This window comes from Protomyces lactucae-debilis (assembly GCF_002105105.1).
Source record: "Protomyces lactucae-debilis strain 12-1054 chromosome Unknown BCR37scaffold_19, whole genome shotgun sequence".
NCBI classification, from domain to species: Eukaryota; Fungi; Ascomycota; class Taphrinomycetes; order Taphrinales; family Protomycetaceae; genus Protomyces; species Protomyces lactucae-debilis.
In genome coordinates, this window is record NW_024468011.1 from 1 (window position 1) to 26,115 (window position 26,115).

The window sequence follows — 26,115 nt, forward strand, 5'->3', positions numbered from 1 at the left end:
TGCATCTGGGAGGCCCTATGTATGGCGGCTTGTTGCACGACCCCGAGTTTGTCGATTCGATCCTGTCACTTGTCAAAGAAGAGGAAGGCAAGGACAAATCAGCAATCGCTACATTGCCACGTATCAAGGGCATGCTCACACTGGCCCGCGAAGAATTGGCAACTCCTCACTACTGGTCGTTGTCTCGAATGAGCAAAGTCTTGCATACCCAGTTGCCGACGCAAGCAGTGTTCAAGTCTGCCCTCTTGAATGCTGGTTACAAAGTCTCGGAAAGTCACACCGGTCCAGGGGCTCTTAAGACAGATGCTCCCGGTGAGTTCCTATGGGATGTGATGCGAGCCTGGATCAAGTTGCACCCCATTCGTGAGATTTCCATTCAACCTAATACGCCTGGCGCAAGTATTCTCTCCCGACGCGAACCTCGGCAGCCCATTAATTTTGACATGCATCCGGAGGCTAAGGCTGTGAGAAAGGAAAAGATCACTAGATTTCCTCTGAATCCAACAGAGAATTGGGGACCTAAGTCGGCAGCGAGGAACACTAATAAGGACACTGGTAAAATCACGAAGCGGAAGCACAGTCAGTCGGAACACTAGAATACGTTTCGTAGCGTCTCGAATTGACTACTAGAATCTAAGATCCCATCCAATCTTGGGCCCTAGCCGAGGAAGCTCTTCTGCAACAGATTGCACTTTTTATCATTAGCATACTCAAGAAAAATTTGAAACTCACCATCTTTGTCTCCGCGTCCACTTAAACAGATGACAATATCTTGGTCTTTCTCCATGGTCTTGGCAAGGTTCATCGCACCCCAAACAGCGTGCGCAGTCTCAAGTGCTGGAATAATGCCCTCGACCTGAGAAAGAATCTTGAATCCCTCCAGAGCTTGTGCATCATCACAAGCGCTGAACTCTGCGCGATTTTGATCTTTCCAAGACGCCAGTTCCGGGCCGACGCCGGGGTAATCGAGGCCGGCAGAAATCGAATGTGTATCCAGAATTTGACCCTCCTTGTCCTGCAAAATATAAGTTCGCACGCCATGGAAGACTCCCTTTGAGCCGTGAGTTAGGGTCGCAGAGTGTCTTGCCGTCTCAATGCCATCGCCACCAGCCTCAATACCAATCAGCCTTACACTAGGATCTTGAGAAAAGGGGAAGAACATGCCAGTGGAATTGGAGCCACCGCCGACGCAGGCAACAACAGCGTCCGGCAACTTGCCGGCAAGAGCCTGCATTTGCTCCTTAGTCTCTTGGCCGATGACGCTTTGGAAAGTTCTGACTAGAGTGGGAAAGGGGTGCGGTCCAATGGCAGAGCCAATGATATAATGGACATCAGTCAAATTGGTAACCCATGCCCGCATTGCTTCGTTGACAGCATCTCTCAACGTGCGAGTTCCCGCTTCCACTGCAATGACTTTGGCACCGAGCAGCTTCATCCTGAAGACATTCAATGCTTGTCTGCGCACATCCTCGGCGCCCATGTAAACGGTGCATTTGAGTCCGAATTTGGCTGCAACGGTAGCGGTGGCAACACCATGTTGGCCAGCTCCAGTTTCGGCAATCAGTTCTGTCTTGCCCAATCTCATTGCGAGCAGTGCTTGCCCTAGAGCATTGTTGATCTTATGCGAGCCAGTATGGTTCAGATCTTCACGCTTGAGCCATATTTTGGCTCCGCCAACATGTTGAGTCAGTCTATCGGCGAACTGCAGGCTCGAGGGCCGCGACATATACGGGTAGTAGGACCTGAACTCTGCCCAGAAGGCAGGATCCGCTTGAGCCTTCTGCCATTCAGCGTCCAGTTCGGCAAGACAATCTACTAGTGATTCGGGGACGTACTGGCCTCCAAATTCGCCAAATCGCCCGGGGACCACCGCTGGTTCTTCTTTCGATGCCTTGTTTGAGGGCAGGTTGCCACCGAGAGCGGCAAACTGATCACCCAACTTAGCCAAGTCATCGCCAACAACGTCCTTGTCTGTGATGACGGCGCTCGGTGTTGCATCCATAGTGTTCAATGCGGCTCCAAAAGTCTCCACAAGGCCAATTTCGCGCTTATCGATGGCGAGCTCGTCCTGGCCAGCCACTTCCATGCAATACTTTTTGACAGCTGCAGCTGGATCGCTGGTCGAGCAATCGATGGTGTTGATGATGCCTGAGCCGATGACCACGGCGTCTGCAACCTGAGAAACACTTATAAAGTGCTCACGAGTACTGACACCGAATCCAACGGCCAAGGGTGTTCGTTCAGTGTACTTGCGGATCTTTCCAATGATACTAGGGAGAGATGTGTTGACAGAGCCAGCCGCATCGGACCCTGTGGTTCCCATCTTCGAAACAACGTAGATGAAAGAATCCGCAATTTTACTGAGCAGCTCTATGCGCTTCTCAGTCGTTGCTGGCGAGATAAGGGGAACATAGGATAAGCCGTGAGATGTGCACAACCCACGGAACGCGACAGCTTCGCTTGGAGGCAAATCAACGAGAATGAATCCATTCACTCCAACTTCCTTGCATTTCTGTATCAAAAGCTCCTCCCCATACATGAGCACTGGATTGTAGTAGCCCATCAAGATTATTGGCACAGTGACTCCAATCTTGCGGGCTTCGCGTACCATGTCAAGGTATGTGTGTAATGTGACTCCCTGTCGCAAGGCAACTGTGTTGGCACGGACAATCGTTGGGCCATCAGCCAAGGCATCGGTGAAAGGGAGACCAAGCTCGATGATATCTGAGCCACCTTTCTGCATGCTGAGCATGATTTCCGGTGTCAGCTCAGGAGTTGGGTATCCGGCAGTGGTGAAGGTAATCAAAGCCTTGCGCTTCTCATGTTCACATCTTTGGAAGGTATTGCGAATCGCCTCAGACATCTAAGCGAGGTTTGTATTGAAGTTCGCGAAGGTGAGGCTATACTGACAGGAGTTCTTGCTGCTTGTCAGTGCTAGGCCGCTGGCTCATTGACATTTCGCATGACATAAGCCTACCTGGGTAATCTGATGCTCCTCCAGAAATATCTCACGCTCAATACTCCGAAGACCCGAGTGCAACCAGATGAGTTCTGTGTGGGCTGCTCTACGACTTCTCATTGACTTCGCTGCGCAGATTAACATCCACACCTGCTGCAGTCCCTTTGACAAACAGCACATCCTCGCCGACGCGCTTCAAGAAAGCCTCCATGCAAGCCTGCAAGTCGCCTTCGAGCGGTAACCCGCCGATGATTTCTGTCGCATAATTGTAGAAAATGTCAAGGTGCCTTCTGAAGAGCCCGGATGGGAGGCTTTGATAGCCTCTGAATAGATCACAGATCAAAGGCCGCCATGCATTGACATTCCTAGCATGGGCATCTAGGTCCAAACGGGCAAAGTCGCCCAAGAGTTGCCGGGATATCCTGAAGTTAGCAAAGGCCAAGCGCTCGAAGGGTCTTACACCAAGAATCGTTGTATCACGACTTGCGACTCCTGCACGTCTTTCCCCACAGTATCACTCATCAGAAGCTTCAGTAGTATGTTGATGTAGCCGGATGCGCTTGCCACTTCTTGACGTAGCAGGTTAGGAAGCTGCTTCATGAAACCCGCTTTCCAAAGTGACAAGCGCAATTCTCTATCGGCATTGAAGCTGCGCGCGAATTGCCAGCTATCTCGCAGCAGATCCAGAATCTCGAAGACGTGTTGGCGGGGCATCGCGCTGAAGACCTTCTCGTTCCTATTAAGAAGCTCCGATACAGCTTCAATCAACAATAATTGCAGAACGCACTTGACAATCAGAGCTTTGAATTCGCGTTTCTTACTAGCAGGGACGACAAGATCTGGATCATATGATGCACGGCCAGATGTCGCTGTCATTGCATCCATCATTGAGGCTGCGTCGCCAAGCGTGCCGTCTATTGCATCATCGAGACTTGCTGAGCTGTTGACTGTTGACAAGGCCGGTTTCCTTTCCTTGATACCAGCAACATTGCGACCTTGCTGGAAAAGCTGTGTAGCAGTTGTTGTGCGGAACAGTTGCTCAAGAGTGCTGCTTATTCGTGCCCAATGACTTGGTGTAAAATGTTCAGCATTCTCAATAATGAGCTGCTGCAAGCAAGCACTCCCTATTCGTGCGAGTGTGTCATTCTCTTGGCAGATGCATGAAGACAAGAGATCCAAGAAGCCACCAAGCATGTGCTCAAGCTGTGCGGAGAAAGTCGTGTACAGTTGGACCAGGTTGCGTAGTGCTTCCACCATGGTGGACGACAGCCAAATTGACAAATCTTCGTTACCCTCGGCCTTCAACTTAGTCTTTTCGGGTTTGAGAACGAAGAAGATTGGGAAGAGAAGCTGTCTGCAGATGATGTCCCAGAATTCGGGTGTAAAGGAAAATCCGTGCTCTGTGAGGGCTTCAAACAGGTACTGTAAGGCACGCGAACGGACTTCCATGTCTTCACCAGTCATCAGGATATCGTGGAACCCATAGAGAATGGGAAACCAATGCCGGACTAGACGCTCGTCAGTATTTGAGTCAAGCCCTCCGACAGCGCGAGCATCTGGTGAAATGAGCAATGATCGCTCCGTGTTTCGCAGGCAATCGAGTGCTTGCAAACTGGTACGTTGATGCTGCCGGTTTTTGGCAAAAACCGTCAAGCAAGAGACAAGGCTTGGGAAACTGCCTTGAGAAAGAATGACGGGCAGCTTTTCGCGGCAGATATTCTTCACATTCTCAAAAGCCATATTCACACTGGCCTCAGAACTTTCCGAGGCGGCGTACGTGAAGACGCCGAACATGGTTTGCCAGCCCGACTTGATGTTGTCAGCGCGTGCTTGAATCATCTGGTTGATGCATTGCAGGATCATTTCTTTGACCTCTAACGCTGGGTTTCTCGCGAAGATGAACTCGAAAGGCCTGAGGAAGTCCTTCTGAAACTTGAAATGAGGAAGCTCATCAATTTCGAGGAAACGTGAAGCGAGTTGACGCAGAGCGTCGACCGCGAAGAATGATATCGTCTGGTTGGCATTGCACCCGGCCTCGTTGAAATGTTCACCAAGAACTTGCCAGATGTTGGACCATTCGAACCTGATTCGCCGCATATTGTAGTAAGACACTTCGACCACCTTTTGAAGACTGTACATCCGCGGCTGCTCGGTGTAGGCAGACGATAAGATTTCCTCCGACGATACAGCGCTCAGAGCTCGTACAAAGTGAACAATGGCTGCGCCGCTCAAATTCGCACTTTGGGCAAAGATGCGATCCACCACAACCATGAGATCACTCGCCGCTACTTCTTGCAGGACAAATTGAGAGATATTTGTCGGACGTTTCGGGGGTCGATTTGCTTGAAATGAGCTTTGCGATCGTAGTGTATCGGTAGACCGACGAACTTGAGACACACGGCTCACTTCAGGCATCGTGTCTTGCTCGACGCCTTCGCAAATGAGTTGCAAGCGTTCGAGCTGGCTTATACACGTGAGAACTTCCTTCCACGAATCTTTGAGTCCGTTTCCCTCGCACAAAGCAACTTCCAGTAGGCTTTTGATGCCTGACACATGTTTTGGCTTCATTTCCGACAAGTTGCTGAGGGAGGTGAACCATGCTAGAGTGCGCACGAAAGCACTGCGGGGTAGATCCAAGTCGAAGAGACAGACAATGCGGATGGCGTGCCTGAAGGCTGTCAAGCAAGCATTGACGATGTCTTTGTCCTCAGAGCTCTGGAGGGGCCCAGAAAGACTTGCAAGTAGTGGCATCCAGACCACTTCGAACATCGGACCGACGTGCTCAAAATGAGATGCACTGTAATACTTTGCGCTGGCAGTGCTGACCGTCGATTTCTTCTGTGATTTGAGCAAATTGCGAAAGCGCGCCTCGGATTTGCTTGCCATCTCTTGAGAGGCCGCAACATAGGCTTCTCGCTGCAAATCTCTACCGACAGTCGCAAGTGCGGTAGAGAGATTGAAGCCCTGGGCATTGCCGTTTGCAGTGGTCTGCAACAGGGCTGCGTCTTGTTCTTCCTTTAGAACGATCTCATGGTTTTGAATCTCATCGAATATCTTTTCCAACATGGTAGCATCTAGGTCCTTGCCATCATCGATACCCGAGTTGTTGCGGAGGAATTCTGCTTTGGTCATCCTCCTGTTCTTGGCAACATTTGAATTGTGTGCATCCGTATTCAACATAATAACCGAGTAAGCAAGAACGTAGGCCGTATCAGCATTCGCAAATGCCTCCGGATTACCTTGGCAGTAACGATCCGCAAATTTGAGCATGAAGCGGTCGATCTTTTGCGACTCGCCCGGAAGTCGAAACGTCTGAAGGAAGCGTCTGAGCGCTTCGACAAAATCTTTGCCCGTAAATTCCAATTGATCCACAAAATCATGCATTATGCTCACATTTTCCGGGTCACCTTCCCCGAGGAACTCACCGATAGTGGCCTTATTGAGACCTTCGGTCTCGAGCAAAAACTGGGCGACATCCCGAGAATCCATCGACTTGAGCAATCCCTGACGGAGAAGCGCGGCAATGCCCTTTTTGGGCTTAGCATTAAACAGCTTGATAGCATCTGTGATAGCAGTTTTGCGGTGCTTCAGTGTCTCAAATTGAGTTGGGTCATCTTCAATTGAGAGAGCACCTGCTACAGGCTGGCCGATGCGAGAGACTGCATCGCCTTCATTAGGGAAGGTCGATCGCACTGACGTGTTCCGTCGCGAGAGTCCCTCCTCTGAATGCCGATCTGGCGTATCCGAACGTGATAGGGGCTGTTCCTTAGCCAATGCTACCCCTTGCTCGCACCAACTGACAAGTGACTTGAGGAGATCGAGTATACAGCGCAGTGAAAGTTGAGCGAGACGGTACTCTTGTGGCATTGCAATGCCTTCTGCTGTGGTCGATTGACTGATTGATTTTGATTTTATTGACAAAGATGGTGTACGGCGATGGTCCAGCTCTGTCGCAGGACTCATGTGCTCTATCGGCAACCGATCTTGTTGCCATTGTTGTGCTGCCGTCAGTTGCGACGATAGTGATGCAAGTTTCGTCAAGTTATTTAAGATTCTGAGATTAGCCAGGACTTCCACATGAGGAGACGAACCTTTCGTAGATGTTCTCCGCCGCACCGCTGTCACAGTCATAATTGAGATACAGCTCTACCAGGGCTCGGGGATCGACGCACAATCTGCCAAGAATTTCCAAGAAAGTGAACTTTTGCTGAAAAGAGCTGGTCTTCATCTCCAGGATTGGGAAGTAGATCTCAGACATGAAGACCTCAATCTCCTTCTTCAATTGACCTCTGAGAGAGCTCAAAATGGTCCAGAAAATTTCGCACGAAACATCGAATACCTGAGCGATGTGCGAAACGGCATTTCGAGATAGGGCGTGGCAGAGATACTGTTTTGTCGCCTGCATAAATTGTACACCCTGAGAAGCAGCAAGAGACCGGATTACGCATCTTGGCGATGTGAACAAGGTGATGTGGTTCTGTAGAATGACGCAAATCATGTGCAGGGACAGCAGCTTGGATCTTACTTGGTGGGATTTTGGATCATTGGCGCTGTCTACTGCGAGGTTCTTCGTCGACAATTTGCACATGCTGCGAAAAACCAGGAACGCATCTTTGACGAGGATCTCTTCGGGAGATAGGAGCACGTCGGCCTCGGTAGCGGCATCGGGAATGCCATCGTAGCTCTGGCGCCGCGCAAAGGAATCTAGAGTTACCTTCTGTACGTCAGGTCGAGCATTTGAGTTTAGCGCGGCCTCAAGATTGATGGGGTTAGCACTAGGCGACCGAATTAAGGCCGCTGCGGAAGCCCCTGGCGTTCCCTGCATGAAGTTGTTCCGTACTATTGTCCTGAGGAATACCGCGTTGATCATCTGTTCCAGTGTACCTTGGGCGATACTCTGTGTGGAGGCGCTCTTGCTGAGTAAGAAAATGTTATAGGTCTGGCGTATTGCTTTCAAAAGATTCGATTGATGCAACATTGTCGAATCATTTTCGTCCGATACTGCAGACAACAAGGCTTTGACAATTTGCAATTGAATGTTGACATCGGTTCCTTCACCATCGAAGCAATCGCATATGGTGTCAATGACGCGCTCGATGATGGGTGTTTTGGGTTCATCAGCCCTTTGAGAAGGCACAATAGCGTCGGGTTGTAAAGGCGTGTTGTCTGCCATGGATGGCACATCGAAGAACGAGATGGCAATGAGCTTACTCATGCAATCCAAAGCTTGCACGACCAATTGACTATTCCGAGTCTGACAGGCCAACTTCAGCGGTTCCAGGATTGTATTCGGGTGGATGGCTTTTGTGGATGCATTATCGACAGCCTCGATAGCCTTGCCTACCGTCTCGCGCAAGGTGGAGCTCTTTTTGCTTTCTCGAGACGTGCCTATCGCCTGGAGAGTCTTTTTCAAGAAGAAAACAGAACTTGAGCTTATCGTACTCTTAAGAACCAGCTTGGAAGGAGAGGGCCGGGTACTCGAATCAGATTGTGCGGTGCCGTTGGCTTGTTCTTGGTCTGGCAGGTGAAGTGCGGGCACTGAGCTATTGGGCACAGGCCCGTCGACTTCGCTCTGACTATCAGTCTTTTGGACTTCCGGTGTTGCTAAGTCATCCATAGCGTCGATTGCATTGCTTCTGGCCTCGGTGGCAGCATCGACGACTGATATGATGGTAGACCCTATCGCTTGGTCGTCTTGCAAGCGCTCGGTAGAGGTCGCCGCAGGATTGTCCAGGCTCGAGGAAACACTGACGGGCCCAGCGGCGACAGCGGCGTCTTCTGCCGCCGCTCTTGCCGGCTCTGTATCTTCCTGCATGCTCGACAAGCCGGACTGTGCAAGAAGCTGGCGGCCTTACTTCTGCAGCGCCGAATTGATTGCGCGTCGCAGATGAAAGCGCTGGGCGGCGACCGCGGATGTTACGGCGGTCTGCTCTAGATGAGGGATCCGATTGGGGAAGCCCGCAGCTCTTGAAAGCTGTGCACCGTGTCCTGGTCGGCCCAGGCCTTGTGTTCGTGTGGAAGTCTACAGACTAGTACGGAGCAGCTCTTGTCCAGCTACCGCAGTCTGCCTCGCGCTGAATTTGGCGCGTCGGGAAACACGTGCTGGGATGATGATGCAGCAGCAGCAACTCGCACAGACGACGACCAACCTCATCCTCCATCCCTACACAGAAAGGTGCTTGCTGCTCCCTTCTGCAGGTCCACTCGTAGCGTCTAAAGGCGAGTTCGATTATGGGTCAATCCCTTTTCGACATCAACAAGGCAGCTGCGCTCCGCGACTACAGTGTAGAGCCTCGCATTCAGTACAACACCATCACCGGTGTCAATGGACCCCTCGTGGTGCTGGACAATGTCAAATTCCCGCGCTACAACGAGATTGTCAGTCTCACCTTGAACGATGGCACCAAGCGCCAGGGACAGATCCTTGAGGTCCAGGGATCCAAGGCGATCGTACAGGTATATCTAACCTCATATGGCGCTGACACCAGCTAACTCTAGGTATTTGAAGGTACGAGTGGAATCACAACAGATAAGACCAATGTTGAATTCACTGGATCATCTCTGCGTATTCCTGTGTCTGAAGACATGCTTGGTCGTGTCTTCAACGGCTCTGGAGCCCCAATCGATAACGGCCCCAAAGTTTTCGCTGAAGACTATCTTGACATCAACGGTTCTCCCATTAACCCCTATTCCCGTGTTTACCCAGAAGAGATGATTCAGACTGGTATATCCTCTATCGACGTAAACAACTCGATCGCTCGTGGTCAGAAGATCCCTTTGTTCAGTTCATCTGGACTGCCCCACAACCAGATCGCCGCACAAATTTGCCGTCAGGCTGGTCTCGTAAACAAGGGAGGAAATTCGCACACTCAGTCTCATGGCGGCACCAACAAAGGTGTCCAAGATGACCACGAAGACAACTTTTCGATAGTATTTGCTGCAATGGGTGTCAATATGGAGACTGCGAGATTCTTCAAACAAGATTTCGAGGAAAACGGTTCTTTGGAGAAGGTCACCCTATTCTTGAACTTGGCAAATGACCCAACAATCGAAAGAATTATCACACCGAGACTGGCGCTCACCACTGCGGAGTACTATGCCTACCAAACGGAGAAGCACGTTCTCGTCATTCTGACAGACATGTCATCTTACGCAGATGCTTTGCGAGAAGTGTCCGCTGCTCGTGAGGAAGTTCCAGGTCGCAGAGGGTACCCTGGATACATGTACACAGATCTCTCGACCATTTATGAGCGTGCTGGTAGAGTGGAGGGCCGCAATGGCTCTATCACCCAGATTCCCATTCTGACAATGCCGAACGACGACATTACACATCCCATCCCAGACTTGACAGGCTACATTACTGAAGGTCAAATTTTCATTGACAGAGCACTCAACAACAAGCAGATCTATCCGCCGATTAATATCTTGCCGTCGCTTTCGCGACTCATGAAGTCTGCAATTGGCGAGGGCATGACACGGGCGGATCACGGTGAAGTGTCTGCTCAGCTCTATGCAAAGTATGCTGTAGGTCGCGATGCCGCAAGTATGAAAGCTGTCGTTGGTGAGGAGGCCCTTTCTCAAGATGATAAGCTCTCGCTCGAATTCCTGGACAAATTTGAGAAGCAATTCATCACGCAGGGCTCCTACGAAGCTCGAACTATCGAAGAATCCCTCGACATCGCTTGGGGCTTGCTGCGCATTTTCCCTCGCGAGAATCTCAACAGAATCAGCAGCAAGACACTTGACAAGTACTACTCAAGGTCGGGAAGTAAGGACACGCGAGACAACGACAAAAACGTCAATGGTCGTGAATAGCTTTTAGTGGTAATGATTGCCTCCGTAGAATACGTCCTGACACAGCATACGAGATAAGACTACCCTGACGTTCTGCTCCATAAGCCAGTGCTGCTGTTGGTAGCATTGCCTTGATTGCTGCGCGTGCTCGCCCTCCGGCTAGCTGCTCCGACAGGATCCAAGGGGCATTCCGGATTGAGAGGCACTGGTTTCGCAGCTTGCGGACTGAGACTGAGAATACCATTCATGGCGCCACCGTTCTTCATGCTGTTCATCGCCTTAACGGCTGTGATGGCCGCATTGAATGTCTTCCTCGCATTGAAATTCTTTCTCACAGCTGGGAGTAGGTCAGCCTTCGCCTTGTCGAATTCTTGTGTCAAGAAGCGATGTTGCGCGGCTTTTGCAGATGCCAAACGATTCGCCGGATTAACCGTCAGGCACTGATTTATAAAGTCCTTGGCATGCTCAGAGATATCTTCCCAGTACTCTTCCGGCTCAAATGCGTAATCTCCTTCCATGATAGCCTTCATTTCCTCCACTGAGGTATCGCGGTCGAAAGGGGTGTATCCACAAAGCAGGAAGTACGTGATGACTCCGAGAGCCCACATGTCCACCGGCTTCCCGTGACCATTCTTTTTGAATATTTCAGGTGCCATGTATCCTGGAGTTCCACAAGTGGTAGTCAAAACGTGCATCTGCTCTTCGTCAATGATGCGCGAAAGCCCAAAGTCGGCGAGTAGAAGGTCAGAGTCCTCAGCCGGTGATCTGAACAGTAGATTCTCAGGCTTCAGGTCCCGGTGCACAATACCATTCTGATGCAAGTAGCAAACAGCCGAGAGTGTAGTCTTGACAATCTCGACGGCATCAGACTCATAATAGGACCCTTTTTTACAGATCCGGTCGAAGAGCTCTCCGCCAAAAGCCAAGTCCGTGATCAGATAGACTAAGATTAGCGTCAGGCTGTGTAGCACTTGTGAGGACTCTTACGATTATTCTGCGTTTCGAAGAAGTCCACCAGCGTCAGTATGTTGCGATGACCCTGCGATATGCGCTTCAACACAGCGATTTCGTTCCGGATCTAAGCCGTCAGTTTATGCAAAGTGTGCCTGTATTTGTACCATATGCTCTCGGCCGGCCATGAGCTTTTTATTGATAACCTTGGCCGCATAGTAGCGGTTTGTGTCAATGTGCACGCACTCTCTAACCACTGCGTACGTTCTATCGTTAGAGCTCTACTTGCTTGAACCATACAGCGTGCGTCATACCCTGTGCCAAGAGTTTTCCCCGTAAGATATCTGTCGTCAGTTTCAACCTCGGATTGGGCATATAACATACTTGCACGGGACTGTAACGGGCGTCGCAGCACTCATCCCTATCCCTGTGCTGTGCTCCGGCGACCCCTGTTTTGCTGTTGACTACGAGAAGCCGACCGATGTGCTCGATGACAGATCCAGCCAGCTTCGGTCGACGGATGACATGGCGCGCGCCAAATCTCACGGCCGCAAACTCGGTGAGGCATGGAAGAAGCCCTGATATCACAAGGCTCAGCGCGGAGAAGACATGGCTTGCTAGAAGACTATACACAGGACTCAGAGACGAACATCAGTCTTTCGACTTTTTCTTCTTCTTGGACGATTTCTCGCCGGTCTCCTCTGCTTTCCGCTTCTTGTCCTTTTTGCTAGATTTTTCAGTCTTGTCAGACTTGGATGCCTTCTTCTTGGAGCTGCTAGACTCGACTTCGGGAACAGCCACTTTGATATCTGAGAGGACAGATTGCATGGCCTCCTTCATGGCAACCTCGTTTTTGGTGGGTGTCTCGCCAGTCTCATAAAATTGAAGCCGTTCCTCTACTTGCCTCTTGAGCACTTCGCCAAATTTGGTCGATGGCACATCTGTGAAGTTGTCGATGCGAGAGACGATAGATACTTTGTTGGCCAGGAATCGAGAGACCCGCCCTTTGTTCTTCTGACCTGCCCTGCCAATGAATGAAGAGTGGTAGATCAGGCCATACTTTGGCGTGTTGCCCTTCGTTTTCAGCGCACGGAAGAGAGCCTTCTCGGCACCGAGGATTTGAATGGTCGAGGCTGGGTACTTTGACAAGTTCGTCAACGAGCCTGCATGAGAGATGAGACGAGCACCGACGATTTCACCGATCAGCTCAGCAAGATTCGGTGCAACGACAGCCATCTTGTCCACTAGGTACTTGTGCAGACGGATGCGATAATCTGCCAGCTTGACGACACGCTCTGCAAACGTAATGACATTTTCCATGTCAGCCTCAGAAATGTCCTGGCCCATGGATATTTTGGCAGCGTCAATGATTGACTGAGCAATTGTCTCATCGTCACTCACATGTGAGGCAATCTCGTGCAAACGCTCATCGTTCAGGCTATTCTTGTCACGAATGACCATAGCAAGCTTGGCAAAACTGCGGTTGTCGTTGACGAGCTTGACAAGCTCTGGGAAATGCCACGAGTACCACTCACGAACCCTCATGGAGAAGGTATTGATGTCTTTGTCAAGCTGATCGATGAGCGCAATAGCCTGAATGATCATGTTGTCCGAGCGGTTTACATTGAACTTGACCTTTGAGCGAGAGTAGCTGTGGCCGAGGCCCAGTTGCGCCCTTTCCATATCGCCAGCTTGCAACTGCTTCAACAACTTTGGGCCGTGCTGACGTACGCCGCGCAACAGTGCCTGAGCAAGCTCAGCTGCACTACATTCGACACCAGGTAAGGCTGACATGATGCTGCCTGCCAGATTCTTGTCGGATACGGCCAAGACCGGCTTGGATTTCTTGCCCGCCTTCGGCAAGTTCATCTCCAGAAATGCTTTGAGATGCTCGTGAACAAGACCCTCGGAGACATCATTGGCGTTCTCTAGAGCATGTGCCGCGTTTTTGAAGGGAGCGAACGACTTGAGCTTGACATAGCGGCCGAATTTGCTCAGATCCTGAGCAGCCTCTTGTACTTCTTTCGTCTGGGCGCCAATCTCTTCAGCCTGTACGACTTCATAGAGACTGTATCCTGTAGCAGACTCGGAAAGCAGGAAGTTGACCGACATGCTGCGCACTGCCAGGCTGTAGGACTGTCGTCGTAAAGTGCTGAAGCCGAAAATTTTCTGGCTGAAGAATCGCACGAAGGCCAACTCTGCTCAAGGTCTGCTTTGCGCCGATTCTAGAATCTAGCTACAGGAATGAAATGTCAGAGGCATCAAGGATGTGGACGGCTAATGATGGAAACCGGTTGAGTCTATAGCATAGCATGAATGAGTCTATTAGGCAAGCAAGTGCGTCTACATGAAACAAGTCTAGAGATCCTCCTCAGAGCTGACATATGCATCACCCTGTGCCTTTTTGCGGGCCATGCGCTCCTTCTTCTTCTTCCTCAATTCGGCACCAGTGAGCGCCTTCTTCTTCTTGGCCTGCTCAATCTTGTTGCCGAAGGCGTCAAACTTGACCTCCTCGTCGCCCTTCTCCTCAAGACGAGGACCAGAACCCTGACCTTGTGTCCAGTTGTGTCCCGAAGGCATCATGCGACCGTTGTCGACAGCCCAAACTTCGTCAGTAAGTTCCTTGGTGAACTCGGCAGAGTGAGTAATGATGACAACACCACCCTCGAACTTCTTGAGAGCCTTTGACAAAGCACCAAGAGAGTCGCGGTCGAGATAGTTGGTGGGCTCGTCAAGCACAATGATATGGGGCTTGAGCCATGTGCATGCAGCAAGAACCAACTTCACCTTCTGACCTCCAGACAGACCCTTAATACGCGAGTGAGAGACAATCTCGCTTTCGAGACCGAGCAGACCACAGTGTGTCTCAATCTCCTTGCGGGTGAGAGGTCGGAACTGACCGGACTTGAGCGCCTCTTTGAGATCGACCTCGGCCACCATCTTCTGGTGGGTCTCGAGGAGCTCACCACGAGGCAACCATGTGTTGTCAGCAGACATCATAGGAGTCCAAGACTCGCTCTTCATGCCGACGTTGTTGCCAAGAAGCCAGGTAATCTCATACTCGTAAGAGTTCTTGAGCTTTCTCCTGGAATTGATGGAAAGAATCTTGCGCTGCGAGCCCTCCACGCGGAAGATCTTGTTGGCCATAGCCTCCTCATCTTCCTCTGTAACGACACGCGAGGCACGGTCCATGGTCTCACGGTCCTCACCAGTCTGGTAACGCCACTGAATGTAGTCACTAGGGGTCTCGTCAACATGAGCAGCCAAGTGGGTGAAAGCAGCCTGAGCAACGTATGCGATACGCAAGTTGGGATGTGTCCAGACTTCACCAGACCCAGGAATGAGTTCTCCGGTCAACACCTTGATGAGAGTGGACTTTCCAGCTCCGTTGGGACCAATGACAGCAATACGAGAGGAGAGCGAGCACTGGAAAGTAATGTCCTCTAGCTGAGGCTTTGCAGTGCCAGGGTACTGGAATGCCATGTTGCTGACCTTGATGATGGCCTTTTGCTTGGTCTTGACACCTTCCAAGAATCCAGGCTCGGGGAATGTGAATTCCTGCTCCGATGCGCCGAGCTCGTAGTAGGACTTGGCCGAAGGCACCTTCTTCACAAACTCAGACAAGTTACCTTGATACTTGCGGAGCTTGAACCTTTCGTAGTGGATAATGTATTCAACGACGCGGTCGAGGAAGCCAGAGTCGTGGGAGACAATCATGGACGTGACATTCTTTTGGCCAATGAGGAAGTCCTCGAGCCACTTGACATTCTTCACGTCCAAGTGGTTGGTGGGCTCGTCGAGAAGCAAAATGTCTGCCTTTTGGAGCATGGCACGGGCAAGAGCTAACTTCATCTTCCATCCACCAGAAAGACCACCAACAGGCTTGTTGATGAGGTCGTCATTGAAACCGACGTTGCGCAGTTCGCGCTCACAGTCTTCGGCTGTGAGACCAACGTCAGTGGTGCAGCGAGGGTCAGAAGCAATGAAGTCAAGAGTGCGGACCTCAGCCTCAGACTCGTCAATGTCGTGCTCGACGTAGACAGTCTTGAGCTCATCTGCAGGAGGGAAGCCGTCGACTTGGCCATTGGCAATAGCCCTCATGAGGGTGGACTTGCCGGATCCGTTGGGGCCACAAAGACCGTAACGGGAACCACGAATGAGACGCAAGTTTGTCCTGTTGAGAAGGATCTTGGCACCGTAAGCGAGCGAGAAGTCGCAGTCGCAGAGAACGTCTCCCTGCTCCTCTTCCTCCTTGTCAGCGGGCGAACCACCACCGATGTTGCTGATCGACTTTTGCCGGTAGGCTTCAGACACCTCGACTGCCTTCTCTTGAGGCAGAAGAGTAGCCAAGTAGATAACGGTATGTTGCTGGAATTCCATCTTCTCGAGGTAGTTGTCCACCTCGGCAAGCTCGCAGACAATAGCTGCGATGAAGCCAAGTATGGGCTCGTGGTGCTTGTCGACCTTGATGCCGATAACAGACTTGAGGGTCTCCAGGAACTTGGGCACAGCGTACTCAGCTGCGACTGCAGGGTCCATGGTACCGAATTGCTTCAAAGTCTTTTGTGCACGGCCAACGACTTCGCGAGCCTCGGGATCGGCCATACCATCGAACGCCTTTTGCAAATCAGTCTGCAAAGTACCCATGAAAGGTGTGAGGAGACGAGGGCTTTCGACGAGCTTCGTCATGTTATCCACAATGACAGCGGCCTTGCGCTTGATGGGTGTCTCACGCGAATTGAGACCACGAGAAAGCAAAGGAGCCATGATGGCGAGGGTAGGGGTCTGCACCTCCTGCACGAAAGTTGTGGCACCAAGGGTGTGAACAGTCTCTGACACCTGGTCAGGGTCTGCAATACACTCAATAAGAACGGGAATGAACTTTTCAATGTCGGCGTTGGACACGAGCGTACAGATCTTGTTCATAGTAAGACGGGCCTGCTTCTTAACTTCGGGCTTGGTGTCCCACATGGCAGAAGACACAACAGGAATGAGATCAGGCATGCAGGTCGACATTTGCCGGGGTGCCACCTCAACGAGGTCCTCCAACAAGGTAAGGGAGGTAAACTTCTCCTGCCACTTTGATGCATTCTCAATGGATTGAATGATGATGGGGAGGACAGCCTTGATTGCGTAAGGGTTGATCTTGCGGATGACGCTGTGGGACGTGCTGATGGCGGCGTCACGAACAGGGGTCTGCTTATCGGCGATCTTCTCAATGGAAATGGCGAGCAAGTCGACGAGGAATGGCTCGAAAGCAGCACCGATTTCTGGCGCACTGACCATGGCGGAGATGGCTTCGAGTGCCTTCTGACGGGCCGTGGCATCCTTCTTGTTGTTCAACGATGTCTTGAGGGTCTCGACGGCCTTGACGGGCGCACTATCGTGGTTAGCATGACTCTCGCGGATGAATTGAGGGATAGACTGACTCTTGCTCCTCAATGGCGCCATTGATAAAGGACGAGAGGCTGTGGGTGGCGGCAGAGACTTCCGCCTCATCCTTTGCGATGCTCAATTTCTGGAGGAGCTCGTCGAGGATCTTGATGGACTGCTTGTTTCCGGTAGCGGCAGACATGATGGTGGTGTAAGGGAGTGTTGGAGAGGGAGAATATGTGCTATCTCTGTCCCGACACTTCGAGAAGGTTAGAGGCAAGCAAGACTGGGCGGCCTTCCCTTCTCTTATACAAATTTTTTTAAAATTCTTGCCTTTGTCCCGCGGCCGACGCTGCCAGGGTTAGTGGGCAGGCCACGGGAGGCGGGTGCTGAGTACAGTGAGTTCAGAGCCTGGCCAGCACAGGCCCCGCTGTCAGATGTGTCTCACTGTTCCCTGGCCTGAAACGGCAGCAATGCGATGTCTAACATTATCTATGTCTGAGGCCAACGACCCCTTCTACCTCCGCGCAATGTCCTTGGCCGCAGAATCCGAGAAGAAGCGCTTGAAGAACTGCTCAATTACGTAGCACAGGCCATAATCCACCAGCATCGTTGCCGTAATGACGACCTTGAACAGATCCTTGTTATGTGAGCATACTTACCAGATAGTAAAGAGTGGGAACTTACAGTGAACTTGACCAACTTGAGCTGCTGATTGACCTCTGGAATGAACTCGGTGGAACACGAAAAGGCAAGGGCGCCAACGCTCACAAGGCCCCAGTACATGTACTTGTTCTCCCGGATTGACTCCCTAAATGGCCGGCCCTGGTAGTTGAGCGAAAAGGTCGAAATCTGCTGCGTTAACTGCAAGAGGTAAATGCCCGAATTGAGCAACGAAGGCTCAAACTTGGCCTCCAGATCAATTTTTGGTTCCTTCGGGTGCGTGCGCTGAATGTACTGCGAGATGAAGATGAGCGTGGCAACGTGCACCGCAAATTGGCCAAGAATAGACCCAATGATGTAGACATTGAAGATACCAGGGTGTGGACGTTCTTTCGACAGTTTCTCCAGCGGACGTGCACGAGAAATGCACATGAAGCAAACAGACATCAGCATACCGCTGATGGTGACCTGCCCGTCACCAAACTTGATGCCATCCAGATACAGCACACTGAGACTGTATGCAGAGATCAAGCAATTGAGTGCGAGAATCTTGTACATCTGAATGGTGGCCACAAGGGTACAACGGCCTTGCCGCAAAATGCTCCCAATCGCACCAACCTTTGCAAGCTTCGATGTAAACGGTGCTGCACAGGATGCATCCCCGAGCTTGATTGTGGGCGGAGTGTCGTCATCATCTTCCAACTCGCTCATTTGTGCAAGCATATTGTCCATCATGGACCCTCCCGGACCAGGCTTGGGCTTCTCAGATGCACTGGTCTTCTCGTCGCCGGACTTAGTAAGCGCAGTTTGAGCGACAATCAAATCATCAGCAGCCTTAATCTCGGAGGGCGTCTTGCCTTGCTCAGTCAACCGAGCAAGACGATGTGGATTTGAGGGCCCTGGTGGGTAAAGATGAGCGATTGGCTTGGGCACTGGAGGTGGTGGTCGGTTCCATCGAGCGAGGAGCTCGGATTGCTTGTCATAAACAGCGCGAAGACGCGTTGTCTGAGCATGCTCAGCAATCTTCTTCAAATCGTCCTCTGATCCATTCAAAAGAGCAACTCCGACGTGCGCCTGCTTCAATGCTCCCACGTCATTGGTACCATCGCCACACATCAAAGTTGTGTAGCCCATGTACTTCAGCTCATTTAGAATGAACTCCTTCTGCGTAGGCGAGACACGAGCATAGACCCATGTGTACCGAATGATATCCTTCATGGTCGCAGAAGCAGCCATCTGTGAGAGGGCATATCCAGTGACACACAGATCGTAGTTGTCAATCAACTTCCGAGGTAAAGGCTGTGCAGCATCGAATGGAAAGGTTTCTGTTTCATCAACGGATCGCCACAAGATATTAGAACCAGTCTCGGTCTCCACGGCATCGAGAATCAGCGTACGTCGATCCACGATTTCCACCTCGCGCGCGACGTGACAAGCAGTCAGAGGATTGTCCCCAGTGATCATGATGACGCGGTGTGAACTTTGGTTCAGCTCCTTGACAGTGTCTTTTGCATCAGGCTTCAATGGGCAACTGAAAATGAGGAAACCAGCAAATTGCAGGGACGACTCCACCGCAGATCGTTCCAGGTCGTTGATCTGCTTCGACGACAGAGTTTCTGCCATGTATTTGAAACCAAGGGCAATGACACGGGAGCCGTTTCTCGTGAAGTGCTTAAATGTCTGATCATAGCCCTCGGGAACATAGGTGAGCATAGTCTTGATGGTCTCTGGTGCTCCTTTGACACTGCAAAGCAACTTGCTTCCTTTTCGCTCCTTATTCGCAAGACTGGACACAGTGCTCTGACGCTTGAGGGCAGAGCTGAACTGGAATCTCCGCTTCACGGTTATCGAATCGCCTCGGAACGCATCAGAGGCGGCAGGTGGGAAGATTTGATCAGCTGCAGCGACACGCCATCCGATGCTTGTCAGCGTAGCACGCTCCATGGGGTCACCAACCGTAGTGCCATCATCGAGGCGGACTACGCTGTGCGCACTTGCTAGCACAAGTGCTGTCTCCGTCGGGGAAGAGCCAATATCTTGCAATTTATCAAAATCACCGCTCAGACCAGCGACACCTTCAACAACCAAATCTTCTTCTGTCAAGGTTCCAGTCTTATCGAAACAGCAAACGTCCACTCGCCCTGCGAAGGGGATCCGGAACGGCTCTGTGCAAAAGATAGAATGCTTGCTCAACGCAGCGAGACTCGAATTGACAGACAAGGAAAGCTCCATCGGCAGCTCAGGCGGTACAACAGAAGTGACGATTAGAATGCAGTCGAGCAACAGCTTCTTCTTTGGGCGTTCCTGCAATACGCCGTTGGTCCAGACATACCACGAGGCTGCGATGGCGAAGACGAGGAGGAAGAGAATGAAGAAGAGCGCCTCGACATTATTAGCAGAGACACGTTCGGTGGAATAGATCATAGTGCGGACGAGGCTGCCCTGCTGCGTTTCGAAGCCGGTGCGCAGGACAACACCAAGAACACCACCGTTTGGAGCTGGCTTGACCTTGATCTTGTCGGAGGATTGAGCTGGCGTGACCTGCAGAACCTTTGTACCACCAGAAAGAAGAGCGTTCTTGTCCAAGCCTCCAAGATCAACCAGTTCAGTGCTTGCTCGCAGCTCAATACTTTCCTTGAGCAGCGGCGTACTCTCGCCACTGAGCATTGCCTCATTGACGATACAAGATCCACTCATGAGCAGAATGTCGCAGGGCACACCTGCATCATCTTTAGAGCGTGTCACACTGACAATATCTCCGGGAAACAGCTCGTCTGTTTGGACCTCTATCCATTTATTGAGCCTGTACACCATAATAGGATAGGGCTTGATGCTCATTGTTCTGAATTCGTTTAAGGTCTTTTGTCGCTGTATCACGACGGTGCACTCGAAGGCAACAAGCATGAAACCGGTAAACAGACTATAGTACCAGTACTCATCCAAGCACCAGAGACCCACGCAAAAGATCTGGAAAACAAAGAACGGGGCAACAGCATGCTCCTTGAATAGCTCAGCAAACGTTGGAATGGGGATGTCGAAGCGATTGAAACCATAGAGTCTTTCAGCAGTCTCGAGCGCCTTGGATGAAGAAAGACCAGAAGTTCCTTGGTACTTCGCAATTGAAGGTTGCTGATCTATCGGGAAGATGACCTCGCGGAAGACTTTGCGATCTGTGTCAAAGATGAATTTCTTCTTTTGAAAGGTGAAGCTGATCTCGCGCTCCTTCTCGCCAGCATACTGTGTCGAGTCGAGTGCACAAATCTCTGGACTGCCTTGGTCGACCGCGGGCACAATCTTAATGGACTTGGCCGTTGCGATGGACGAAGCCCTTGAATAGCGCGTCCATGCTTTTGCAGCAATACTCCAGTGACCGACGAGCCAGAGCAGCGACTGGGTGGTGATGAGGGTAACAATCGTGATGAATGTCCACTCCTCGCTGCCGAGCCATTCGTTGTACTTGTAATTGTAGACATAGGCCCAGATCGGGTAGAGCACGATGTACGGCAGGACGTATGGGTGCAGGATCCTGGGCCTTGGGTTGTGCAGGGAAGCCCCGACGACGAGAGGCGAGTCTACCAGAAGATGCATCTTGCGATCGATGCAAGCCCTTGGGATCTGTCTCTGGCCAGAAGCTAAGGGCGTGTCTGTGTACTGGGTCCAGCTTTGATGTAGGCCACGTATGTTCCAAAAGTCCGTGGGAAGGCAAGAGGAGCTCTCCCCGTCCACCGCCAGCTCGGAAAAGAACAAAAAAAGTGACGGCCACAGACACACCAAGCGCGTACAAGCAAGCCCATCCCAACCCATCAGCTGTAGGCCATCGCCATCGCCCGAGCTCCGTTCAGTGGAAGACTTTCAGCTCGAGAGAGACCACTGCAGCTACACGCAGCATGTCGATGCAAGGAGATGCAGCTCATGCTCTCGTGGTGTTGCTTAGCGCACTCACGTCAACGAATAATCAGGAGCGTTCCGCCGCTGAAAAGTCGCTCAACGAAGACTGGATTGCGCAACGACCCGGTATGCTTCTTGCTGGGCTCGCAGAGCAGACCAATGTAGCCTCTGAAGTAGCGCTACGAGCATTTAGCGCCGTGCTTTTGAGAAGGATAGCAGCCAAGGACGCTCCTAGCAGTCCCGAGGGTACGGATGATACAGTGTGGGATGTCATTGGTGAAACAGCGCAAAATCAAGTCAAGCAGACACTGCTGGCCTCATTTGTCAAGGAACAAGAGGCGACCGTTCGGCACAAGCTCGCTGACCTGATCGCCGAAATCAGTCAGTACACCGAAAGCTGGCCAGAAATCCGACCAGTCTTGCTCGAATGCTCGCGTGCCCCTGTGTCCATGTTTCGCGAATCAGCCTTCCGTGTGTTTGGCTCTGCCCCAGAATTGCTTGGTGCCTCCTATACTCCTCAACTCGGTGAAACTTTCCTCGGCGGTCTTCAGGACCCGGATAAGAAAGTCCGGCTTGTTGCTGTTCAGGCTCTCAGCATATTCCTGATTACTACGGTCGACCAGAGTAGAAAGGCTATGGAACCACTGATTCCTGCTCTCATGAACGTCCTTCCACCCTTGCTCGAAGATCTGGACTCGGATGGCCTGACCCTTACGCTCAATGCATTGACGGAGCTCGTTGAAGCCTACCCAAAGCTTTTCCGCAACATCTTTGCCAATCTTGTCAACTTTGGCATCGCAGTCATTCGAAACAAGGAGCTGGAGCCTTCTGCGCGTCAAGCAGCCCTCGAGGTTCTAGTAAGCTTTGCGGAGGGAGCGCCTGGCATGTGTCGCAAGGATTCCAACTATGCCAATGACCTGGTTGTTGAGATTCTCGCACTCATGACTGATCTCGGCGGCGATGATGAGACGCAAGAATGGCTCGATACAGAAGACTTGGACCTGGACGAGAGTGATGCCAACCACATGGCCGCTGAGCAGGCGTTGGACAGACTCGCACGAAAGCTTGGTGGCAAGACCATTCTGCCGCCGGCGTTTCAGTGGCTGCCTAAATTGGTGGCATCTGATGATTGGAGGCAGAGGGTCGCTGCCCTCATGGCACTTTCCGCCATCGCTGAAGGTTGCGAGAAAATCATGCGCGAAGAGTTGGGTCGCGTTTTGGATATGGTGCTTCCGAGTCTGCAGGATGTACACCCGAGAGTGCGTTGGGCTGCATGCAATGCTATCGGCCAGATGTCGACTGACTTCATGGGCGACGTTCAAGAAAAATTCAACGATCGTGTCCTAGCAGGCCTCATTCCTGCGCTTCAAGCCCCAGAGTCACGCGTCTCAGCGCATGCGGCTGCTGCATTCGTCAACTTTTGTGAGAGCGCGGATGCCCTCAAGCTAGAGCCATTCCTGGACCCGATCCTCGAGCGACTTCTTGGGCTCTTGCAGCGACCTCAGAGATACGTGCAAGAACAAGCTGTCACTACCATTGCCACTGTTGCAGATGCCGCAGAGAAGAAGTTTGCAAAGTACTACGAAACAATCATGCCTCTCCTTGTAAACGTTCTGCGTACCGGAACAGGCCAAGAATACCGTCTACTCCGAGGGAAAGCTATGGAGTGTGCAACCTTGATTGCCCTCGCAGTAGGCAAAGAAACATTTGCGCCACTGTCGCAAGAGCTCATTCAAGCGCTCGGCGTCATTCAGACCGAGGTCGTCTCCGCCGATGACCCTCAATCACATTACTTGATTTCTGCCTGGGGACGGTTGTGCAAAGTTATGGGAGACGACTTCAAGCCTTACCTTCAAGCTGTCATGCCACCGCTACTCAAGTCTGCCAAATTGAAGCCAGACTTCAGAGTCATCAATGACGAGGACGAGAAAGAGGACTTTGCAGAGGAAGAAGGCTGGGAATTCTTCCCCGTCAGAGGCCAGCACGTCGGCATCAAGACCAGTACCTTGGAAGAAAAGAGCTCTGCTGTTGAGATGCTCGTCCTTTACGCTGCCGAATTGAAGGCCGCCTTCGAGCCATACGCACAAGAAGTTCTCACCGAAATCGCATTGCCAGGCCTATCGTTTTACTACCACGATGGCGTACGGACCGCGGCCGCAAGACTCATGCCGCAATTGTTCAATTGTGTCAAGGTTGCAAATGTTGGCAATCAGGCTGTTCTTGCATCTGCTTGGAGGCCTGTGCTGAGCAAACTGCTTGACCTGATCAAATCAGAGCCCAGCGTCGACTTGGTGCGCGACTTTTATCAGGGTCTTTATGAGACCATTGAAGTGCTTGGCCCTGGATCCTTGACCGAGCAAGACATGTCGGCCTTGATTACGAGCACCGAATCACAGCTTGGCGACTACCAACGGCGCATGGAGACTCGTGCGGCCGATCACAAGGCCGGAGATCTTGACCTCGAGCAGGATGAAGAAGTCTTATACGAGATTGAGCTTGATGAGGAATTGCTCGGCGAGATCAGCAAGACTCTTCACGTTATCTTCAAGCAGTACAAGACCAGCTTTATCCCTCAGTGGCAGCGGTTATTACCCTTTGTTACGCGTCAAGCTGCCTCTCCTGACGCTTCCCTGCGGCAATGGGTCGTCTGTGTATGGGATGATCTGATTGAGTTCTGTGGACCAGATTCATGGGCATTCAAGGACATGTTTTTGCAACCTTTGGCCAATGGCTTGAGCGATAGTGAAGCTGAAGTGCGTCAAGCTGCTGCATATGGTATCGGATGTGCTGCGCAGCACGGAGGGGAAGTCTTCTCGGATCTCGTTGCACAATCGCTAGGAACCCTCTTTGCTCTGATTGAGGCACCGGAGGCGCGTTCCGACGACAACATCTATGCCACTGAGAATGCTTGCTGTTCCATTGCTAAGATCTTGCGGTTCAACTCAAGTAAGGTCGTACAGCCCGATCAGATCATCGAGCGCTGGCTTTCCACGCTGCCAGTCACGCACGACGAGGAGGATGCGCCATATGCGTATCGCTTCTTGGCAGAGCTGATGGACAAGTAAGTGCCTCCATCATCATGCAATATGCTAACATGCGTAGGAAACATCCTGCGATTGCCGGTTCACTGGTCGCAGTTGTCGACAGTGTTGCGCAAGTGCTTGGGGCAGCCATCCTCACAGACGCCACGAAGGCTGTCGTCGTCAGATCTACACGGCAATTGCTTGCTGCCCTGCCCGAAGGCCAAGCTGAACAACTGCTCGGGCAATTGGGGGACAGGCGACAATTACTGATGCAGGCCCTGCAATGATCACAAAAGCATATTGATGTGTTTAGTAAACAATAGACTCGCCTATTGCTTTGTCTTGAGAGCGTTGTATCGCTTGTATGGTACTTCATACTTGCTAGATTGGTATCGTTCAATGTCCAAATGCAGATCGCGCCAATCTGACTTTCCGTCAAATCCGCCCTTCTTCAATAGGGATTTGAGCGTTTCCTCTTTCGTCCAGCCTTGCACTTTAGCAATCTCAGGAAGATAGGTCGCACCACAGCCTCGACCGCGATGAACGAAGTGGACCTGAAGCCCATGCTGACCGATTGTCCAGTCGAAAGGATCGTCAATTGGCTCAAAGGATGACAAGATGGAAATACTTTGGTCAGTTGCAAACTGCTTGTAGTGCAACTTACCCGCAACTTAAGCTGGGGAGATCCTTTGCCGTCAGGGGTCTGAATCTTGAATCTCGAACTGCACTGTGATATGTTAGCGTGTTGGCTTCTCCAAACTGTAGTTATACGCTGTGACGCTATAATTAGCTAGGCTCATCTCCAAGGGGTGCGCTGAGAATGTGCCAATACAGCCGCGTAGACGCTTTTCTTGACCAGTACCGGAATTCCATGTCACAAAGATGGGCATTTCTTCATCCGTCGCAAGAGACGGTGAAGGCAATTGACCTCCAGACGCAAGAGACAGCTGTTGCCAGTCTTTGAGAGTTTTGTGGCTGCGCTCCTTACTAAAGTGACTTTCAAGCACGTCGAAAGCAAAGAGACAGTGAGCTTCTGATGCCATTGCAATGATGCTCTGCGCGACTATGAGGAATGCGAGACCTTCGAGCTAAACAAGTGGTGGGCAGGCTACTAATTGCAACGAGATACCTAGGGAAAGATGGTGGAGCTGCCGTGCACGGAGGCGACAGACCTTCAGATGGATTTCTCCTTCTTCACTGAACCTTCTTTGTTGAAAGCTTGTTGCAGTGCTGTGCTATGGAAGATAATCGTTAGGACAGAATCTAGCAAGAACAATTACAAACGACCCGAGAAGAAAGGCAACGAGACATGCACCGGTACCAATCCAAGATCCAACCATTTCTCGAGCACTGCACTTGCACGTATTGGAGGGCAAAGCAGAACACAACCCTAGAAAACAAAGCACGAGCAGGCAAAAGTCCAAGCCGCGCAAATGGCTGAGCAAAAGCAAGTCTCTCGCAGGA

At 51.5% G+C, this 26,115-nt stretch overlaps 10 protein-coding genes across 10 annotated transcripts; 3 read left to right on the plus strand and 7 right to left on the minus strand.

Moving 5' to 3' along the window:
• On the plus strand, positions 1-726 carry BCR37DRAFT_118603 (S-adenosyl-L-methionine-dependent methyltransferase). The gene has a single exon (XM_040865974.1). The coding sequence runs from the start codon at positions 18-20 to the stop codon at positions 594-596; it is 579 nt and encodes a 192-aa protein (XP_040723047.1). The 5' UTR covers positions 1-17; the 3' UTR covers positions 597-726.
• BCR37DRAFT_118595 (tryptophan synthase beta subunit-like PLP-dependent enzyme) lies at positions 612-2,951 on the minus strand. The gene is made up of 2 exons (XM_040865973.1): positions 733-2,951; positions 612-691 (listed from the first exon to the last, which is right to left on the minus strand). Exons 1-2 carry the CDS (start codon positions 2,861-2,863, stop codon positions 627-629), a joined length of 2,196 nt encoding a protein of 731 aa, XP_040723048.1. The 5' UTR covers positions 2,864-2,951; the 3' UTR covers positions 612-626.
• BCR37DRAFT_382549 (uncharacterized protein) lies at positions 2,939-7,354 on the minus strand. The gene is made up of 3 exons (XM_040869895.1): positions 7,051-7,354; positions 3,420-7,013; positions 2,939-3,381 (listed from the first exon to the last, which is right to left on the minus strand). The coding sequence occupies exons 1-3, from the start codon at positions 7,215-7,217 to the stop codon at positions 3,066-3,068; spliced, it is 4,077 nt and encodes a 1,358-aa protein (XP_040723049.1). The 5' UTR covers positions 7,218-7,354; the 3' UTR covers positions 2,939-3,065.
• A 1,736-nt stretch (positions 7,355-9,090) lies between these two features.
• BCR37DRAFT_370840 (V-type H+-transporting ATPase subunit B) lies at positions 9,091-10,846 on the plus strand. Its single transcript, XM_040868335.1, has 2 exons — positions 9,091-9,415; positions 9,458-10,846. Exons 1-2 carry the CDS (start codon positions 9,191-9,193, stop codon positions 10,772-10,774), a joined length of 1,542 nt encoding a protein of 513 aa, XP_040723050.1. The 5' UTR covers positions 9,091-9,190; the 3' UTR covers positions 10,775-10,846.
• Positions 10,815-12,192, minus strand: BCR37DRAFT_382552 (calcium/calmodulin-dependent protein kinase type I). Its single transcript, XM_040869896.1, has 5 exons — positions 12,089-12,192; positions 12,019-12,048; positions 11,872-11,971; positions 11,741-11,831; positions 10,815-11,696 (listed from the first exon to the last, which is right to left on the minus strand). Exons 1-5 carry the CDS (start codon positions 12,121-12,123, stop codon positions 10,834-10,836), a joined length of 1,119 nt encoding a protein of 372 aa, XP_040723051.1. The 5' UTR covers positions 12,124-12,192; the 3' UTR covers positions 10,815-10,833.
• Positions 12,089-13,890, minus strand: BCR37DRAFT_382555 (U3 snoRNP protein Nop56). The gene has a single exon (XM_040869897.1). It carries the CDS (start codon positions 13,814-13,816, stop codon positions 12,356-12,358), a length of 1,461 nt encoding a protein of 486 aa, XP_040723052.1. The 5' UTR covers positions 13,817-13,890; the 3' UTR covers positions 12,089-12,355.
• Positions 13,891-13,983: 93 nt separating this feature from the next.
• Positions 13,984-17,370, minus strand: BCR37DRAFT_370848 (elongation factor 3). Its single transcript, XM_040868336.1, has 2 exons — positions 17,134-17,370; positions 13,984-17,084 (listed from the first exon to the last, which is right to left on the minus strand). Exons 1-2 carry the CDS (start codon positions 17,277-17,279, stop codon positions 14,063-14,065), a joined length of 3,168 nt encoding a protein of 1,055 aa, XP_040723053.1. The 5' UTR covers positions 17,280-17,370; the 3' UTR covers positions 13,984-14,062.
• A 161-nt stretch (positions 17,371-17,531) lies between these two features.
• On the minus strand, positions 17,532-21,558 carry BCR37DRAFT_382557 (uncharacterized protein). Its single transcript, XM_040869898.1, has 2 exons — positions 17,765-21,558; positions 17,532-17,717 (listed from the first exon to the last, which is right to left on the minus strand). The coding sequence occupies exons 1-2, from the start codon at positions 21,542-21,544 to the stop codon at positions 17,595-17,597; spliced, it is 3,903 nt and encodes a 1,300-aa protein (XP_040723054.1). The 5' UTR covers positions 21,545-21,558; the 3' UTR covers positions 17,532-17,594.
• Positions 21,559-21,627: 69 nt separating this feature from the next.
• BCR37DRAFT_405532 (importin subunit beta-3) lies at positions 21,628-24,938 on the plus strand (the record flags this gene model as incomplete). The annotated part of the gene is made up of 2 exons (XM_040872091.1): positions 21,628-24,689; positions 24,731-24,938. The coding sequence occupies 2 exons, from the start codon at positions 21,628-21,630 to the stop codon at positions 24,936-24,938; spliced, it is 3,270 nt and encodes a 1,089-aa protein (XP_040723055.1).
• BCR37DRAFT_118738 (AMMECR1 domain-containing protein) lies at positions 24,718-25,922 on the minus strand. Its single transcript, XM_040865976.1, has 3 exons — positions 25,423-25,922; positions 25,316-25,378; positions 24,718-25,278 (listed from the first exon to the last, which is right to left on the minus strand). Exons 1-3 carry the CDS (start codon positions 25,692-25,694, stop codon positions 24,981-24,983), a joined length of 633 nt encoding a protein of 210 aa, XP_040723056.1. The 5' UTR covers positions 25,695-25,922; the 3' UTR covers positions 24,718-24,980.
• Between the last annotated feature and the right edge of the window lie 193 nt (positions 25,923-26,115).

Excerpts from the sequence above, each read along its gene's own strand:
- BCR37DRAFT_382549 (XM_040869895.1), bottom strand. The coding sequence starts at position 7,217 with ATGTCTGAGATCTACTTCCCAATCCTGGAGATGAAGACCAGCTCTTTT. Across the intron at positions 7,014-7,050 it reads GCGGAGAACATCTACGAAAG|AATCTTAAATAACTTGACGA; the intron begins GTTCGTCTCCTC and ends GGCTAATCTCAG. Across the intron at positions 3,382-3,419 it reads GTGATACAACGATTCTTGGT|GATATCCCGGCAACTCTTGG; the intron begins GTAAGACCCTTC and ends TGCTAACTTCAG.
- BCR37DRAFT_370840 (XM_040868335.1), top strand. The coding sequence starts at position 9,191 with ATGGGTCAATCCCTTTTCGACATCAACAAGGCAGCTGCGCTCCGCGAC. Across the intron at positions 9,416-9,457 it reads GATCCAAGGCGATCGTACAG|GTATTTGAAGGTACGAGTGG; the intron begins GTATATCTAACC and ends AGCTAACTCTAG.
- BCR37DRAFT_382555 (XM_040869897.1), bottom strand. The coding sequence starts at position 13,816 with ATGTCGGTCAACTTCCTGCTTTCCGAGTCTGCTACAGGATACAGTCTC.
- BCR37DRAFT_370848 (XM_040868336.1), bottom strand. The coding sequence starts at position 17,279 with ATGTCTGCCGCTACCGGAAACAAGCAGTCCATCAAGATCCTCGACGAG. Across the intron at positions 17,085-17,133 it reads GGCGCCATTGAGGAGCAAGA|TGCGCCCGTCAAGGCCGTCG; the intron begins GTCAGTCTATCC and ends TAACCACGATAG.
- BCR37DRAFT_118595 (XM_040865973.1), bottom strand. The coding sequence starts at position 2,863 with ATGTCTGAGGCGATTCGCAATACCTTCCAAAGATGTGAACATGAGAAG. Across the intron at positions 692-732 it reads TGGACGCGGAGACAAAGATG|TGCAATCTGTTGCAGAAGAG; the intron begins GTGAGTTTCAAA and ends AATGATAAAAAG.
- BCR37DRAFT_382557 (XM_040869898.1), bottom strand. The coding sequence starts at position 21,544 with ATGGGTTGGGATGGGCTTGCTTGTACGCGCTTGGTGTGTCTGTGGCCG. Across the intron at positions 17,718-17,764 it reads TCAAGTTGGTCAAGTTCACT|GATCTGTTCAAGGTCGTCAT; the intron begins GTAAGTTCCCAC and ends TCACATAACAAG.
- BCR37DRAFT_118738 (XM_040865976.1), bottom strand. The coding sequence starts at position 25,694 with ATGGCATCAGAAGCTCACTGTCTCTTTGCTTTCGACGTGCTTGAAAGT. Across the intron at positions 25,379-25,422 it reads GCTAATTATAGCGTCACAGC|TGCAGTTCGAGATTCAAGAT; the intron begins GTATAACTACAG and ends AACATATCACAG. Across the intron at positions 25,279-25,315 it reads CTCCCCAGCTTAAGTTGCGG|TATTTCCATCTTGTCATCCT; the intron begins GTAAGTTGCACT and ends AACTGACCAAAG.
- BCR37DRAFT_118603 (XM_040865974.1), top strand. The coding sequence starts at position 18 with ATGTATGGCGGCTTGTTGCACGACCCCGAGTTTGTCGATTCGATCCTG.
- BCR37DRAFT_382552 (XM_040869896.1), bottom strand. The coding sequence starts at position 12,123 with ATGAGTGCTGCGACGCCCGTTACAGTCCCGTGCAA. Across the intron at positions 11,832-11,871 it reads TGGCCGGCCGAGAGCATATG|ATCCGGAACGAAATCGCTGT; the intron begins GTACAAATACAG and ends CTGACGGCTTAG. Across the intron at positions 11,697-11,740 it reads CTTCGAAACGCAGAATAATC|TCTATCTGATCACGGACTTG; the intron begins GTAAGAGTCCTC and ends CGCTAATCTTAG.